General features: G+C 39.2%; 1 protein-coding gene across 1 annotated transcript in view; it reads left to right on the forward strand.

Annotated features, from left to right (window-relative positions):
* FSTL4 (follistatin like 4) overlaps window positions 1–18,887 on the forward strand; it is a 447,062-nt gene that overhangs the window by 355,752 nt on the left and 72,423 nt on the right. The window contains exon 6 of the mRNA XM_070933914.1: window positions 12,740–12,906. Coding sequence (XP_070790015.1) covers window positions 12,740–12,906 — 167 coding nt within the window. The remainder of the gene's footprint in view (window positions 1–12,739; window positions 12,907–18,887) is intronic.

Consider the following 18,887-nt stretch of genomic DNA (forward strand, 5'->3'; position numbering starts at 1 on the left):
TATAGAAAAAGAAGAAACTAAAGTACTCTGGGACTTTAGAATATAGACAGGCTCCACCACATAACACTCCTAACTTAACAATTGTCAATAAGAAAGACAAAAACTAAATCTGAATAGTGCACATAGGACTACTTGGAGACAACAGGAGAGAAGCGAAAGATTTGGAGAAAAGTAGAATTTTTCTGCCAACAGAAGTGGCAAAGGAAAGCAAAGATAGAACCAATAGCGATAGGCACCCAGAGTGCAATCCCAAAAGAACTAGAACACCACTTGAAAACCATTGGCATTTAAAATATCATTATCAATCAATTGCAAATGGCAGTTTTACATGGAACACTTTACATCCTGCGATGCTGCTTTTAACACCATCAAACAACAAGAAACAACATCTGCCTTTCCCACATCCTTGGGAAAGATTCAATAGGTAGATAAAAATAGCAAATCCAGTCTAAACATCTGTCTGATTGCATGACAATCATAATACAACTGGGAGGCAATAATATATTGTAGATCAATATAAAATGCTTAATAGTTTATACCAAGTCAGAATATTTACAAGTATATATGACTTAGAGATGTTTACTTGCAACATATAGCCTGCCTGTATGATTTCTTTCTTAATCCCCCAAATTAAGAAAAGTATCTCGCGAGTCAAGTTTGATTTCTGGTGACTTCATGCATTACAGCCATGTAGTTTTCTTGGCTAAATGTAGAGGCAATTGTTATTGCTTTCTGGAAGAATACGTTTAAACTATTCAATCTATCCTATAGCCCTGGTGTTCTCTGTAGGCCTAAATCCGTGATGGCGAAACTATGGCATGCATGCCCAAAGTGGCAAGTGGAGGCATGTTGCCTGGCACACGTGGCATCACCCATTCCTCTTCCAGGTTTCTGGTGTGCATGTGCATGTGTTGATCAGCTGGCCTTTGTGCGTGAGGCAGTGCCGGAAACTGGAAGAGCTGGTCTTCCGTTCTCTGGCATGTGCGCTAGAGGTGGGTGTCAGCAGGTTCTGACCAGTTCTAGAGAACCAGTAGTGGAAATTTTGAGTAGTTTGGAGAACTGGTAAATAACCTCTGACTGGCCTCGCCCCATCTATTCTCTGCCTCCCAAGTCCCAGCTGATCAAGAGGAAATGAGGATTTTGCAGTAACCTTCCCCTGGATTGTGGAGGGAATAGAGATTTTACAGTATCCTTCTCTGCCATGCCCACCAAGCCATGCCACGCCGACCAAGACACAACCACATAACCAGTAGTAAAAATTTTTTGAAACCCAACACTGGCATGCACATGTGCATCAGTAACCAGAAGACTTGCTGGCCAGCACACATGCACGCGCTGGAAACCAGAAGTACCTTATCCAGTGCGCGCGTGCTCCCTGGGCAGCTCCTCTTCCTGGTCGTGGCCTTGACGAATGTGCATGTGCATGCAAAGTGCTCCCTTTCTGGCACTTGGTGCTGCACCTGTGCACATGTGCTTCCTTTTTGGCACTTGGTGCCATCACTGGCCTAAATGAAATTTGAGCAGACTTGGCTTCTAAACCCATGTAACATCAGCTGGATGTTGCCATCTGCTCAGATACTACTGGCTCACACAGGGTCCCAATCAGGGGTGAAATCTAATTTTTTTTGCTACTAGTTCTGTGGGCGTGGCTTGGTGGTCATGTGACTTGGTGGGCGTGGCCAGTTTGACATCATTCATGTCACTCACCGTTAGAGCCAGGAGCTCCACATTCTGACACAGAACAGAAGCACATTCTGTCTTTCATAGAATGTCACAGAAGCCAGGAGCTGCACAAAAGCACATTCTGCCTTTCTGAAACCCCCAACGCTTTGAGTTTCCCTCTGGCTTGACTGCCCAAGTGAACCTCAGATCCTTCTCTTGCCCTGCTCATTTTCCTGGAGGACCGCCCATCCCCCCCAATCTTCTGTACAAACCGCCCACCCCATTTCTGCAAAGGCAGAGCCTCCCCCTTGCAGGGCAATCCAAAGAGGAGAGGGGGATGCTGCTGAAAAAGCCGCCTTTCACCTTTCATCAACGAGCAAGACAGCTCTCCAACCTCTGTTTTTGTGTGTGTGAGAGAGAGAGAGAGGGAGGGAGGGACCGATCTGAAGCTGAGGCACCCAAACTTCTGGCAACATCTTCTGAGCAGCCCTGAGTCAGCCAGCTCCACCTGACCTACTCCCTGAGTCTCGCCGTTCTCTTCACCCCCACCCCCACCCCACTCAAGCAGTGGCTTCTCTGCTCAGCCCCAACAAGCTATGCATCCATGGTGCCTGCACCAGAATCTCAAGAGAAGCAGAGAAGATCATCACTTGCAAGCAGAGGTAGCAAGCGTACGCCATGCTGTGGGAAAAATGAGAGGTCCTGTTGTCCCGCAGAGCCTGCCGCTGCTTGAATGGGGTGGGGTGGAGGGGCAAGGAGAACAGCGAGACTCAGGGAGTAGATCAGGTGGAGATGGCTGACTCAGGGCTGCTCAGATGCCGTCCCTGCCAGTGCCAGAAGTTTGGGTGCCTCGGCTTCAGATCACTCACACACGCACACACACACACACACACAGAGAGGTTGGAGAGCTCTCTTGCTCGCTCGCTCTCCAAGCGCCCCATGCACAGCCTGTTTGAAGAAAGGGCATGCACAGCTGGGCGCGTTTGGCTGCAGGAGGAGGCGTGGCGCAATGGGGTCGTTTTGTTCACCGCAGTGGTGCTTTGGGAGGGCAGGCGAACGTCTGCAGCTGACAACTATAATGAATATGTCTACCTGCCCTTCCGAAGCACCACCGCGGCGAACAAAACAACTTCATTGCTATGGATGCATAGCTTGTTGGGGCTGAGCAGGGAAGCCGCTGCTTGAGTGGAGTGGGGGGGCAAGTAAGGTGCTAGCTCCTTCCCCGCAGGTCTGCCATACTTGCCTGCCTTCCACATGGGCTTTTGCTTGCCTGCCTTCGCAAGCTGGACACCAGGACACCGGGAAGGCAGCATGGAAGGCAGGCAAGCATGGCAGGATTGCAGGCCATGGACTGGTTTGGGGGTGTGGCCAGCCAGCCATTACTTCCAGTTCAGCGAACTAGCCTCAATCTCCACTATCTACTCACCCGAGCCGGTCCGAATCAGGAGCATTTCACCCCTGGTCCCAATATAAGGTGACCAGATTTTAACATTGGTAAAGAGGGACATTGTGGGCGTGGCTTATTTTGTGGGCGTGGCTAGCTGGTCATGTGACTGGGTGGGCGTGGCTAGCTGGTCATGTGACCGGGTGGCCATGGCTATGTGTATAGGGTAAGGTGAACAGATTTTAACATTGGTAAGAGGGACACCATTGTGGGCGTGGCTTATTGTGTGGGCGTGGCTTGGAGGCCATGTGACTGGGTGGGCGTGGCTAGCTGGTCATGTGACCGGGTGGCCATGGCTATGTGTATAGGGACTACTCAGAGGGCTGGAAAGTCATTTCTGACAGGTCCTCGCACTTTTGACTGGTCCTCACACTTATGACCATCCTCACATTTATGCCCGTGCAGCATTCTTAACAACCATGTCACTCATTTCACAACTGCTTCTCTTCACCATGATGACAAGATAGGGCAAAAATGTAAAATGTGAGGACAGTCGTAAGTTCGAGGACTGGTCAAAAGTGCGAGGACCAGTCAAAAATAACTTTTTCAGCCCTCTGAGTAGTCCATATGCACAAAAGGACTAACCAGAGGGCTGAAAAAAGTCATTTCTGACAGGTCCTCACACTTTTGACTGGTCCTCACACTTATGACCATCCTCACATTTATGCCCGTGCAGCATTCTTAACAACCACGTCACTCATTTCACAACTGCTTCTCTTCACCATGATGACAAGATAGGGCAAAAATGTAAAATGTGAGGACAGTCGTAAGTTCGAGGACTGGTCAAAAGTGCGAGGACCAGTCAAAAATAACTTTTTCAGCCCTCTGAGTAGTCCATATGCATAAAAGGATACAGTAATTGAGAGGGAAGAAGGAAGGGAAGGGAAATTAAAGTAGGAGTGACGGTTAAGAGAGGGAGGAAGAGAGGAGGAGAAGGAGAAAGGAAGAGGAAGTAGGGAGGAGAAGAAGAGGGGGGGAAGAGAAAGTAAGAAGGAAAGAAAAGAGAGGTGGTAGGTTTGAGGAGAAAGATTGCTGTACAATAAAAAAGATGAAAGGGAAGAAAGCCAACCCCAAACAAATATAAAGATATTAAGATAAAGAATGAATTGTTAAACTTTAAAGAATAAAAGAGAACAAATATGAATAAATAGCAATAATTAGAAACACACATACATACAATGTATTTTCTTTGAACAGAATATTTGGCTGGTTCACAAATTTAAACAGTGTTTAGTCATTTCAATTAAATTTACAATTTTTATATTTCCTTTTTACCATATTTATTCCTCATCTATTTTTTAAAAAAACAATATTACCCTTCATCCTCATCTCTAATCTTAATCAAATTCAATTTTTCCCTTCTATTCTATATTATACCCCTTCCCATTGTCATCTATTTTTATATCCATCCTCACATTGGTTAATTATGTAATACAGTTGTTTAATACAAATTCAACATTTTAATATAAATCAATTAGTTATATAGCTACCTTTTTTGTATATTAATCAATATGAACATGAATATTCCAATTATTTCCATGCAATCCAATTTCTTACAAATCAATTAATTATATTTACCAATAATAATAAACCAAATTATTTCCCCCATATATTCCTCCAAACCACAACTTAACCATTTCTGCTTTCAACACAGTATACAATTAATAATATCTCAATTATTACAATTCCCTAGTTAAAAAGAGCTTTTTTTTCTTTTGTGTTTTAAAATCTTGAACTCTCCTCTTTTGCCCTAAATAATTTTCCATTGTTTGCACTTACCTTTTTTGGTGAGGAAAAGGAAAATAAATCTGCTGCCTAATTTTACAAAGTTGCAAGCAAACCGCAAAGCCAACAGCCTGTTTTACTTTCACTTTCGTTTTGAGCTTGGTTTGCACAAAGAGAAAAAAAAAACTGCTGAGCAATTTAGCAAGAGCAGAGCCCTGTGCAAATCAGCTGAGAGGGGGAAGCCGAGCTAATTAACGTAGGGCGGCCCTTTGAAGCCCCGCGGCAAGAGTTTAAACAGGTTCTAGCCATCTAGCCATCAGCGGGGATTCAGGAGGCAGCCGGGAACCAGGAGGCAGAATGAAAAATCGGGACTTTTTTAAAACGCCGCGGGACGCGGGACAAATTGCTCAAAAGCGGGACTGTCCCGCCAAAAGCGGGACGTCTGGTCACCTTATCCCAATAGGATCTGTGCTGATGAAATCCTAACAGCATTTGTTTGATCTTCTCACTCATTTTTAACACCTGTGAATTTATATTCTCCAAAAGCACTTGCAATAAATAAAAGAATGGTTGTGATTTTATTAACTTATATCTTTGTTAGAACACATGAGAATGGTCAGCCGGTTGTGAAAGATTAATAGTGTCATATGCAATTTTTCTAAGAAATATTTTTCCTTGTTCTTCTGTGAAACTCAATATTTGCCATATTTTAAAAGGAAATGCTACAACAATACACTTGAAAGAAAGACTACGAGATAATGTTAAAAGTGTTTTACAGAAGCCAAATCATTCCAAAAAAACTATAATTAAGGGAACACCATGGAAAGACAAAGCCAATATAATTCCCTTTCATCATATCTTTTTTTTTAAAAAAGGATCCTCATTAAAGACACTAAATTTTATGTAATTTGCTAATTGTTTTTATCCTATAAAGTGCATGTCAAATATAATTATTTTCATCAAAAGAAGATAATGTACCTCAATTTTAAAAATGTACTGTTACATATATTAGTGTTAGAAATCACTGAACTATGTGTTGTGAATATTTACAAATAATTGAAACAAAGTGTTATAAACTGTGAATGTAATCAAATCTCAAATATGTGTGAATAACAATAGGCAGAAGAAAACCATAATCTGGCCAGATTATAGGAATCTAACACAATCTGTAATATCGATTTCCAGAGCAAAAGTTTGCACAGAGTCTCATAGTATTTTATATCTGGTAATTGGCTTAACTGTACAATTTTCTGCTCTTTTTAACTCATTATAAGAGAGCTACCTTCTGGTGCTTTACATATTCAGCACTTAATATTCCCTAATAAAAAGTGCACCACTTCAGTAAATTGGATGCTCGTTTTTAAATGGTGTGCTATAGTGAGAGTCTCTTCGGGTTTGGCCCTCAGTAAGGTCTGCTGAAAATAGAACAAAAATATTGGAAAAGAGCTCTCTGCAAACTGTGAGCAATTTAGAACAAAATGTACTTTGCATAGAAAAAGTACAAAGTATTCAGAACATAAGAACATGAACAAGAACATGAACAGTGCCCTGCTGAGCCATTTAGTCCAGCTTTCTGTTCCCACCGTGGCCAACTAACTACACAGGGAAGACCATTGGTCTCCCAGCCTTCAGAGACAGCCATGCTGCCATCAAGAGTAACACACATCGGTCCCCAGAATTTCTGCAAATTGGTGTAACCCGTTATATATATATATATATATATATATATATATATATATATATATATATATTGTCCATATTTCATTTTATTGGGTGACCTCTGGTTCTTGTATCTGAGGAGAGGAAAATATCTCCTTATCCACACCATGACTAATTTTGTGTACCTCGGTCATGTGCCTTCTCCGTCATCTCTTTTCTAGACTAAAAATTCCCAAATACTATTATCTTTCATTACAGAGAAGCTTCTCCAGTCCCAATGTAAATTGCCCCCATTTGAACCTTCTCACCTCTTCTACGTCTCTTTTGAAGTGCAGCAACCAGAACTGCACATTATTTAATTTAATTAATTCAATTTATATGCCGCCCCTCTCCGAAGACTCAGGGCGGCTGAGTCTTATATATATTCCAGATGCCATCACACCATTTATATAAAGGCATTATGCTATCGGCATCTCTAGTTTCAGTATTGTTTCTTATGATACCTATTATCGTTTTTTTCCAGCAGGTGCATGCTATATCAAATCAGTATCTTCAGTGAACTGTTCACCATGACTTCAAGATCTCCGTTCTCATCTAGCTCTGCTAGCTCTGATCCCATTAGTTTGTGTGACTGGTTAGGACTTTTGGCACAAGTCCGCTTCATTGTCCACTTGCTCATCTTGAATGACATCTTTCCATTTTAACACTATTGCCTTAATGCAATGAAACCCTTCGGGTTTCTTTACAGTCCCTTCTTGTTTTTAGTACTAATTTTTACACAATTTAATCTTATCAGCAAACTTGGCTATTCCACTAGTCACACTTGATTCTAGATCATTTAAAAATATGTTTTTTTAAAAAACCAGTCCTGGAGTACGTCCATTAATTACATTCCTCCATTTGAAAAATATCCATGAACTCCTAGACTTAGTTTTCTATTGTTTAGCTGATCATTTATTCACAATTCGGCCTGTCCTTATATTCCATAACTGTTAAAGTTACTGATAAATATTTGATAAGAGATTTTTTTTTTTAAATTTAATAGATGATATCTACTGGCTTGCCTTGTCCACATGTTTATCAACAGCCTCAAAAACTAGTAGATTAGCTAGACAAGACTTTGCCTTCATGGAGCCATGTTGTATATCCTTGAGCAAGGCAAATGTCTCCAAATGTTTGGTAAATTTATCTGAGGTAAAATTATCCAAGCATGAGGTTAATGAAGATGCCTGTCTCACAATACACATATTTTTTCTTTTGAGAAAAGGCTAATCAAGGTTGCTTTAAAATTGAAGATGGTATCCTTTCAATTAATTTAGTAAAACTACTGAAATAATTTTCTATTATTACATCTGTATTTAGAAAGCTTTCAAATACAACTGATAACTGAAGGGAGATAATGATGACAGCTCATTGAAAACAAAATGAAAAACTAATATACTTAGCTTTTTTTTTTAGCAAAGTTGTGGGAGTAAATACTTTAAAGTTTGATTGTGTGTGTGTGTGTGTGTGTGTGTGTGTTTAAAAAATCATCCCTCCTTTTTTGTAAAATGCCCCATCTGACAGTTATTTTAAGTATTCTCTATATGCCTATAATACCTGCTGAAATTTGATACCATTTTAATGGAAATGAATATTCATACCATCTAGCACATTGATGCTTGAAGGAAAGAAAAGAGGAAATATGTCCCTGGAGAGTCCGATCAGGCCACTGCCATTCTGAAGAGCAAATGTCAATTACCTGGTCTATCTTTTCTTTATATCAACCAGAACATTGATAAAGTGTTTTGCTACTCAAGCAAGGCCAGACTGTGTCAGGTTCGCTGATCAGTATTTCAAGGTGGATTCTTAATTTCTCTGCTCATCAATAAAAGGGAAAGGAATTGAAACAGTAAAGAGTAGATGACTGGATTAGCCATTGTTTCAGACTGTGTCTTTTAAAGGTTAATCAGCCCTGACACTTATAAAAAGAATTAGGTATCTGCTCACAGTTACTTTCCAAGATAGCCTGAAACTTGTGTTTTGTGTGTCACAGAAAAGGTGGGCATGTGTGATTAATGGTTCTCCAGCCAATTTAAAATCTAAGCTGCTTGTTTGCTTGAACAATGACAATAGTTTGGTTTTCTTGTGTCTTTGTGGGTGCATGCTTTTGGATCAATTTGGACTCTTGGTGATTGCCTTGGCAAGTCCCTACAGTTTTGGGGGGAAGATTTCAGAAGTGGTTTGCCTGCTTCCTAGGGCTGAGACAGAATGGCTGGCCCAAGATCATCCAGATGGAATTTTACCTAAGGTGAATCTATAACACAATCTCCTATTTCTAGCCTGATGCTGTAACCACTACAAACCAGCTCTCAAAGGATTGTTACTGTTGTCAAAAAGACTTATTCTTTCAAGCAGTTCCTCTTAATCATGATAAAGCTTCTATAAATTCCAGCCAAGATCTTATTTCAGCAATGTTAATTGCCAGTGTCTTTCTTCTTTTGTATCATATGATAGCTGCTTTTCACTTAATATCTACCCAGCATCTCTCTGTTCATTACAGGTAGCCCTTGACCTACAACCACAGTTGAGCCCAAAAATGTCTATTGATAAGCAAGAAAGTTGTTAAGTGATTCTTGATTCCTTTTACAACTTTCTTGCCATAGTTGTTAAGTGAATCATTTGGTCATCAAGCAAATCTGGCTTCCTTCATTGATTTCTTTGTCGAAAGCCAGCTGGGAAGGTTACAAATGATGATCACATGACCCCAGGACAATGCAACTGTTATAAATACATGCTAGTTGCCAAGCATCCAAATTTTGATCACATGACCGTGGGGATGCTGCAACAGTGTAAGTATGAAAAGTGTCTGGTCAACAGGGCGGAGGGGTTGGACTAGATGACTTACAAAGTCCCTTCCAACTCTGTTAATCTGTAAATCTGTAAACAGTGATGGACTGTCTCACTAGCATCACCGTAAGATGAATATGAACTACACTAAGACTGTTGTATGTCAGACTGATTGTCTTTCCCATCTTCTACTGGGTTGCCCTCCTGTTTATTTCCAGGGCTCTCAGATTGTCCCAGGTTCCTCTGACTTTGACATTTTAATCTATGACCATTGTCTCTGTACCTGTTGCTTCATTATATAGCCAGATTTACTATTATTTATTTAATATTTGGAGGACTGCAGTGAAGGGTTGATGGAGAAAATGGTAGCATTATTGCTGCATGCCTTAGGTCTGATTTTTATAACAGTATCCTGTCAGGTGTTCTTAATAAGTCCTGGTGGTGCAGTGGTTAGAATGCAGACCGACTCTGCCCACTGCCAGGAGTTCGATCCTGACCGGTTCAAGGTTGACTCGGCCTTCCATCCTTTCAAGCTCAGTAAAATGAGGACCCAAATTGTTGGAGGCAATATGCTGACTCTGTAAACCAGTTAGAAAGTGCTGTAAAGCACTATGAAGTCTAAGTGCTATTGTTATTGCTATTAATTTCTTTCTCCATCCTCTGATTTTAGTCTGGAATAATGTCATTTGGGCTGTTCTGGACCTAACATGTTCTTTACATGTTTGTGTAGGGCTCTGCATTGGCTCACCATTTGAATCAGAGCTCAGTTTCTATTTGTGTTTACAGCCCTCCCATAACAGCTTGCCAATATCTGTTCTTCTGAATGTCTCTCTACATTTTTTTCCCATTCTTTACGTTCCTTTCAGCAATACAATCTTCTTTCAATTCCATTTCAGGGTCATGGTCTTCATGTTCTGAGCCTATAGGGATGTACTATCATGACTCTGGAATCAATTCCATTTTCTATGGACAGTGATCAATTTAATGTGGCTCCAGCTACCACAGTTATGCTGTACACCTCTAGGTGATGACAAGATACAATAGCTTCATGTGTTAAGAATTTTCTGTATCTCTTGACTTCCCTCTATTGGACAAGTGAAAATTTTCAGCTTAATTGGCTGCTGTGATATGCATGATTTTTAGATCTATCTTTCTCTATTTGCTATATTGTTTGTTTGCCAACCACAGACTAGATCAGTATTGCATCAGAGGATATGTGATAATAAACTATCATCTTAAATATCATCTTAATAGGCTATTAATGTGAAAGTTCCACTTGGAGCGTTTAACGGTTGCATTGTCCAGAGTCAAGAACAGATATCTAGGGAATGATAGAGCTATAAATGTTTCAGATTTGACAATGTTGCTTTATTACTTCATCACTTCTCATTATATTTAGTTAAAATGCTTAATAATAATTCTCTTCCACTGACACTAATTCCACCATCAATAATTTACCTGTTCATGCAGCAAAGCAAAGTGTGGTTGGCATATTTTAGAACAGTTACGTGTGCAAATAATGCTATTATTGTAGCGTTTTGAGGGGATAAATTGTGATACAAATATCACAATTTTGGCTATATTATTTTTCTCTTTAGCGGTATTAATCAAAATGCAGTGCCAAGTTTAAAAAAAAAAATCCTAAAATCAGTTCATACAAAGCAGTTTAGAACTGAATAGAATACCATGTAATTAGAATGGAATGGAATGGAATGGAATTACAAAAGAAGCATGATGAAAAATGCCATTTTCTGATGTAAGAGGTCATTTGGATGACTATTTACTCAGTAGGCATAGCATTGTTCTATCTTAATAAAATTATCATATACACTAATGAATAAACCAACCCACAGAGAAGCCAACCCTTAACATTTTAATCCAAATACTATGAGAGATACACAACCGGCAAAAAAGGCAACCTGCTTTTTTCATGGTATCTTGATTAAAAATTTGAAGAACACTTTATCTATGGATGAGTTCATCTGCAAGTATAAATGAGAAATACGGTACATTATAAATATTATCATATTATTGCAAATAAGTCTTTCCGTGAATAAGTTGAGGGTCATTCCATGTCAAGTGGTCAGAAAAGTGCCCAGCTCGACCATCACAGATTTTGATGAAATTTGGTGTGAACATGCACACACATCCCCAATGAACATTGGTAAAGTGTTACATTTGCCGATGCAATACTCATTTGTTTGACCCCATACTGCAACCTTCTACAGGTTTTCTGCATACTGCAACCTTCTGAGGTTTCAACAACTTTGAGACATTCCGTATAAGAAGCCAAACTTTACCCTTTTTTCACACCGCAGTCATTTTCGTCCAACTTTGCTCCAAATTATCTAGATGGAGATCACTCATGAGAATGTTTTTATTATTTTGTTTAATAGAGCAAAACAAGTTGTACAAGATGGCCAGGTTTTATTTCTTTCAACAAAATATTGCTAGAGATATTACGTCTCAAAGTTGCTGAAACCTCAGAGTCACACTGTAGAAGGCTGGGGTATGTGGTCAAACAAATGACTATATCTCTGCAAGTATTGCATTGGCAAATGTAACACTTTACCAATGTTCATTGGGGACATGTGTGCATGTTCACACCAAATTTCATCGAAACCCATGATGGTCAAGCAGGGAGCCCCAGACCACTTGACATGGAATGACCCTTGAACCTCATTTTGGATCTAATTTGGGACCTATAATTCTCAATGGACAATTGAGTGTACAATATACAATATTTTTCTGGTTATTAAATTATTAATTTGTTTGTTTGTTTGTTTGTTTGTTTATATTCAGGTCATATATGTTACATATGACTTTTCCCCCAAGGGTTTAGTCCAGTTGAAGAAAAGCATATTTGGATGGTTTTATGATTGTGTTTGGTTACCATTTGGGTATGTTTTAAATATTAGGTGGGGGTTCTTTGCTTTATTGTAAGTTTTTGCTATTTGCTGCCTAGAATCATACTAAAAGTTTTAGTTGAGTAGTTCTGCCAATCAGACAGATGAAAGATGATAGATAGATAGATAGATAGATAGATAGATAGATAGATAGATAGATAGTGGTAGATTGATAGATGATAGATACTGATAGATACTGATGGATGGATGGATGGATGGATGGGAGAGGAGGTCACATTCCTACATGAGAAACAATTAGTCCAAACAGCTGTGCCTCTCAGAAATGAGAAAGAAAAGTATATGCTAATCTCTTTAATATGAATTTGATTTCTCCAGACTAGTAAGAGTGATATTAACTTATGTCTAACAACCTTCAGGATTATCTGATGGGCAGAGAGTATTTGGGTTTATATTTGGGACAGCCAATGCTTTAGCTATTCCTGAAAATTCCTTAATCATTCTTATTTAGTAGATAGTAAAATGAATAAATTGTCTTTTTTGATTATTTTCACAGAGGTGGTTCAACTCATACTCTCCGAAGAGCAGAAAGTCAGCATTACCACAGTAACAGTTGGACTAAGCACTGTATTGACTTGTGCTATACACGGACCTCTGAGGCCTCCAATCATCTGGAAACGCAATGGGATTGTGCTGAACTTCTTGGATTTGGAAGATATCAATGTAAGTCTTCAGTCATAATCATGACTACACATTGGAGAAATGTATGAGTTTACATTCTACCAGGATTCACACATTATTTGAATATAAACTGTATATTCTCCCTCAGGGAAAATACATTCTCAATAAATATTAGTAAATATTTAGTTTTTGTGGGGAAGTTTGATCTTTCAATCACTCCTCAGTTTTAAATGGGGCAGTTTTTATATTTTCATACTTTAGTGGTATACTGTGTCAAGACATATATCATGAGCCTTGGTGGCGCAGTGGTTAGAGTGCAGTACTGCAGGCTACTTCTACTGACTGCCGGCTGACTGCAATTTGGCAGTTCAAATTTCACCAGGCTCAAGGTTGACTCAGCCTTCCATCCTTCTGAGGTGAGTAAAATGAAGACCCAAATTGTTGGGGGCAATAGGCTGACTCTGTAAACCTCTTAGAGAGGGCTGTAAAGCACTGTGAAGTGTATATCAGTCTAAGTGTTATTGCTATTGCTATCATGGTTATGCATATTCATGGTTATAGTATGAAAGAAGATTTCCTCAGAATTTTTTGCTACCTTATATATTCTAAAACAAACTCTTAAGGATAGGATAAACCAGAAACTGGAAAGGGAGTTCCAGCCTTGGAAAGACAAGTACTGCTAAAAAAACCTTTATTCTCTGATTTTCCCAACACTGAAAATGCTGTATGAGGAAGAGGATGGGGAGAAAGGATATGGTTGGAGCTCAGCAAGGGCATGCTGGAAAAAGCTTTATCAGAACCAAACTCATCAAACTGGGGGAGGGGATCAAACCAGCCTTTGTTTTGAAGATAAATAACTATTAAAGCTTATATGGGAATAGAAAGCTGGTATGTTTCATTAGGGTAGGTAAGATTATCTTGTGAAATGATCCCAATCGGTGTTCTGTTTGGACAATAGGTTTTTCATAAAGAACAAAAGCACAGGTGATTCAGTTAAATGCAGCATATCTTCCATAAAACAGATGTTTTACATTGCCTAAAATAGATGTTCTTTTGGATAAGGAAACTACATGTTCAAATAGTGTGTATATGGTATGTGTATGGAGTGTGTGTGTGTGTGTGTGTGTGTGTATTAGATCCCAAATATTACTTTGGATGAGCATTCAAGTTTTCGGATAAGTTAGTTGTTCTTTATTCTCATCAGTCTGCTCCACTGATGGGTGTTATATACCCTCCAAGAAAAGTCCTTCTGTGAACAAGTGTCTCCTACCAGTCACCCTGTGACAGTACACTTCATGTTCTCCTTGTTTAGAATGCGCAAATGGGCCCTGCTACAAGACTGTCCTTTAAGCAAAGTGTGGGAGATCCAGATTTTAGCATGGTGACAATCAGATTTAAAACTTTGCCCAATTTTGATCTAGAGTCATCCCTTTCCTCCAGCTATTTATTTGATCAAAGTTTTCTACTATTTATTTCTTGATTATATCAGCGGTAGGATATATCTGTTTTACAGATTTGTAAAGAGAGGACTTGTATAAGGTGCTGTATACCAGTGGTCCCCAACCTTTTTATCGCCGCGGACCAATCAGCCTTTGATAATTTTACCGTGGCCCGCTGAGCGCGCGCAGGGGTGGGGGCTTTGGGCCACACGTGCGTACCTGCGCGGGGCTCTCTTCCCTGGAGCCTTTGCGCACGGCCCAGGAGCTTTTGCGCACGGCCCAGGAGCTTTTGCGCACGGCCCAGGAGCCTTTGCGCTGCAGCGTTCATGTCCCCCGGCCGCTGCGCGGCCCGGTGCCAGGTACTCCACGGCCCGGCACCGGTCCGCGGACCGGGGGTTGGGGACCACTGCTGTATACCATGAAGTTCCTCCTACTGATCTCTGTTAACTCTTCTAAATTTTCTTCCTAAATTGGAGTAAAAGTCACATTGGACAATCTAGCAGTTGGAAATCGTGCTTTATTTTCTCTTCTGCTAAAGCCCAATTCTGCATCACTCAACGATATATTTAAAGGCATAAGGGGAAACTATGTTTCTTAATGCAGTTGAAGTCACTTAATTACATTGTTTCTATTCCCACTCTTTTTGGATGCCCCAAGCAGCAACTCAATTGCATTTTTCTACTTTTCACCATAAGGCTAGCAATTTAGTTAATTGGAAGTATAACAGGAAATTAATTGTACCTTTTAACTTTAAGAAAATCTTCCCTGCTTCTGGCATGACTTAATCACATACATACACTTTTGGACATTTGTTAAACAATCATATATTGTGTTTCAATTGAAATAATGCCCTATCAAAATTTAAGAGGCAGCCATCAAATAATATCAAAATTAAAAAAAAGTTTGTGGCAGAAAATCTATTATTACTATGCCCCACATCCATGTCTGTCCTTAATAGAGATAGGCAGGTATGTGACATGCATCAAAATAAATATTGATGACAGTAATACTTGACAATAAAACATCAATTTTAAGTGTGAACAAAAATTGAAATTAGGAGAGTAATTTATTTTTTGGTGGCCTGCTGCTTCTGTGCACTGTTTTGACTGGCAATTAAAATTAATCATTTTTCTCGACTATTTAATGAGAGACTTATAAGCTGCATAGTAATTTCTCTTATCTACCAAGACCTGAATATTTTCATCACATAACTCTTCTGAAAGTACCATCTGAATGACTCATATAATTAATTCATTTTATCCTTGTCCCTAATATTCAAGGTTGCCTAAGTTAATAAAATAATATTTAATACTAATGAATACCATAGCTACTTGGGATGCATTTTAAAAGAAACCACTTTTAGTCATATATTCATTTTATTACACTTACAACTCACATTTTCTCCAACCTTACAGTGTTTAATGCAATGGTTATTCATTACTGTTCATTCTTGTTAATATAATAGTCTGCCTAAGAATCAAAAATAATAAGGATGATTTTAAAAATAAATAATGGAAAAGTCTGGTAACTTAATGTGTTTCTCATTTTCCTGAAAGGAAAATTTAAAGTATCTTTTAAACATGTATAGTTTACTACGGAAATATCTTAACACCTAGAGAAGGATGGATCAAATTATTTCACGTCTATCTCAACTTCATATGTGTTTATTCATAAATTCATTCTGCAATTTCAACATTTCCTAATCTGCGCACAGCCCTCCCAAGCTCCGTTTTTGTTGGCAGAGTGCTTGGGCCATCACAGGCGTCCCCGATACAAGTGATGTCAAGCTGGCCACACCCTCCCAATCCCCTCCCCCCGAGGTCAAACACAACCCTGATGCAGCCCTCAATGAAATCAAGTTTGACACCCCTGCTCTACAGCATGGGTTATGTTTGCTTTTCTTTAGCTTCGTGTCTTTTCTGCTCCCTGCAGTCTTCCTGACTGAATTACTCCCTGACCATACACTGGGCTTCTGGTCTGGGAACTTTCTCCAATTAAAGAGCAGATAGGGCTGTTTTAAACCTCTTTGCTAGGTAACATATCTGAATCTTAGGAAGGAAAGAGAAATGCCTGATCATTTGAGACTGTCAATTTATCTTTTCATTCTCACATTTCAATTTTCTCTAAAGGAAAGGTATATGGGGAAAAAATCGCATTTAAAATGTATTGAAATAATAATGTAAAATAGTGAAGTCATAAATATTCAGGAAATGTGATGAACCTATGACATCAGATAAACAGTACAACTAATAATGATGACATAGCGGAGTCTGTGTAGGAAGTATACTACTATCCAAAAAATGAATTTCGTTTTAAGTGGTTTTCAGCTTTAAAAGGTTTATAAAAAAAAAGGAATGCCAAATAAAAACATTAAAAATAACAATCCACCAAAGGGGAGAGAATCAAGCAAACAAAAGAGTGACAAAAAGCTTGCCTGGTAAAAATATTAAGCTTTGAAAGTGTAAGTCAAGAGAAGTAATTACCAGACTATTTCAACAGAGAAACTTTGCACAGCAATGCCAAATACAGCATCAGAGGAGGAGATGAAGAGGCATCTCTAAGACACAAAATATGTATTTCAGAAATAACTTTTTTTTTACAGCCAACAGTGATTTTTCCTGTTTACCCTCAACATGTAATAAGATTATTGTTATGATTGTGGAATCTAAGGTGAGATCAGATGAGAATGCAACCTACGCAGAAATTAAATAGAATCTGTGTTACAATTTATAATATAAAAAAATATTTCTGGGTTTAAAGGAGAGCATAGCAGAAATAGCACCTAGATCAGTAATGGCGAAACTTTTCGGCATTAAGTGCCAAAAAGGGAGGTCACACGCGCTCGCACGTCGGGGCCGCAACCCGGAAGAGGAGCTGCCCAGGGCACATGCCCAAAAATGAATTCTGGTTTCAGCTTCTGAACTTCCGGTTTCAGCCAGCTACTCTTCCAGGTTTCTGGTGCGCATGCTGATGATCAGCTGGCCGGCATGCATGCTCACGGAGGAAAACAGGTGACCAGCTCTTCTAGTTTCTGGCACTGCCGCATGCAAAAAGGCCAGCTGATTGTCATGTGCGCAGGCGCACCAGAAACCCAGAAGAGGAACAGGCAACACTGTACATGCCAGGCGACATGGCTCCATGTGCCACTTCGGGCATGCATGCTATAGGTTCGCCATCACGAACCTAGATGGATAAGAAAGAATTGTATTCACAATTCAGAAATAAATTCAATCATTCTTCATTTCATCCCTTACATATATCTATCATCAGTGTCTCATTAGACAATAAAGGACATAGTGGATGATGACCTCCACTTGGCCACTGCAGAAGTTTTGGTTCCATCGGGGCTTTACAGAATCTCCCTAAAAGATAAAGGTAAAGGTTCCCCTTGCACATATGTGCTAGTCATTCGATCGGCTAAAGACCTGGCTTGAAAGAGAGCTATGTAAAAAGCCTTCCTTATGGAGCTACCCTTGCTAGGTGTCCACTATTTGAGCAGACAGTCCGCTTTTTTCACATTATGTTCACTATTTTTTTTCACAAAATAGTGGACATTTTTTTTATTCAAAAGCTTTATGATGAAATGGTACATAATCTAAAGCTGTACAGTCTAAGAGAATAAGGATAGGAGAATCACGTTTTGTCTTTTTTTTCATAAGTTAGAATGAGAAAAGATCAAATATCCATTTAACTCGATTCTCCGAAAAAATTAATGATGAGATTAAAATAAAAATATATTATAAAATTATGTACAGTCAGTTCACATTTTTAAAATGTATTGTAGCTTGTGTCGACTGACCTAAAATGGCGTCAAGTGATGAGAGTGACAGCGGCGAGATTTTGAATTCTTTAAAATGAAAGAGAGGAGTGTGCAAATATACCAAAGACTGGGAAGCTACTTTTGCATGGATTACCAACAACGAAACCGACAGAACAAATACTACGGCCTACTGTAAATTGTGTAAGAAATCGTTCACAATTGAATATAATGGTATAAAAGCTGTCACACAGCATGCAAGCACAAAAAATCATTTAGATAAGGAGAAAATAGCTTCCAGCAACAAGTGAATCAATTCGTTTTTCATTGTTAAAGACTCCTCTTTCAGTGAGAAAGTGACTGTAGCTGAAATGGCTGAAACTTACCATGGGATCAAACACCATATTTCTTTCCTGGCTCAAGATTGCGGTATTAAGTTAATGAAGCAAATTTTTGATGATTCAGAAATTGTAAAAAAGATGTCTTGTGGAAGAACCAAATCATCAGCTATTGTCAATGAGGTTTTGTATCCTTTTTCTATTGAGTTGGTTCTCAATGATCTTAAAACTGGAATTCCATTTTCTCTCTCCACTGACGCATCAAATAAGGGAAATCGCAAAATGTATCCCGTTGTTGCACAATATTTTACTTGTGAAGAAGGACTGTGTGTGAAAATTTTAGACTTTCGAAGATTCTACATCAATAAAAAATCAGCTGTGTCGAGTTCTTAGTGATAACGAATTGGAAATAAATAATGTTTCAGCTTACTCAGCAGATAATGCATCGGTCAATTATGGAGTGAACAAATCTGTTTACCAAAAATTATT

Source organism: Pituophis catenifer, unplaced genomic scaffold, assembly GCF_029215685.1.
Source record: "Pituophis catenifer annectens isolate HBS135680 unplaced genomic scaffold, rPitCat1.0.hap2 SCAF_2, whole genome shotgun sequence".
In the NCBI taxonomy this organism is placed as follows: domain Eukaryota; kingdom Metazoa; phylum Chordata; class Lepidosauria; order Squamata; family Colubridae; genus Pituophis; species Pituophis catenifer.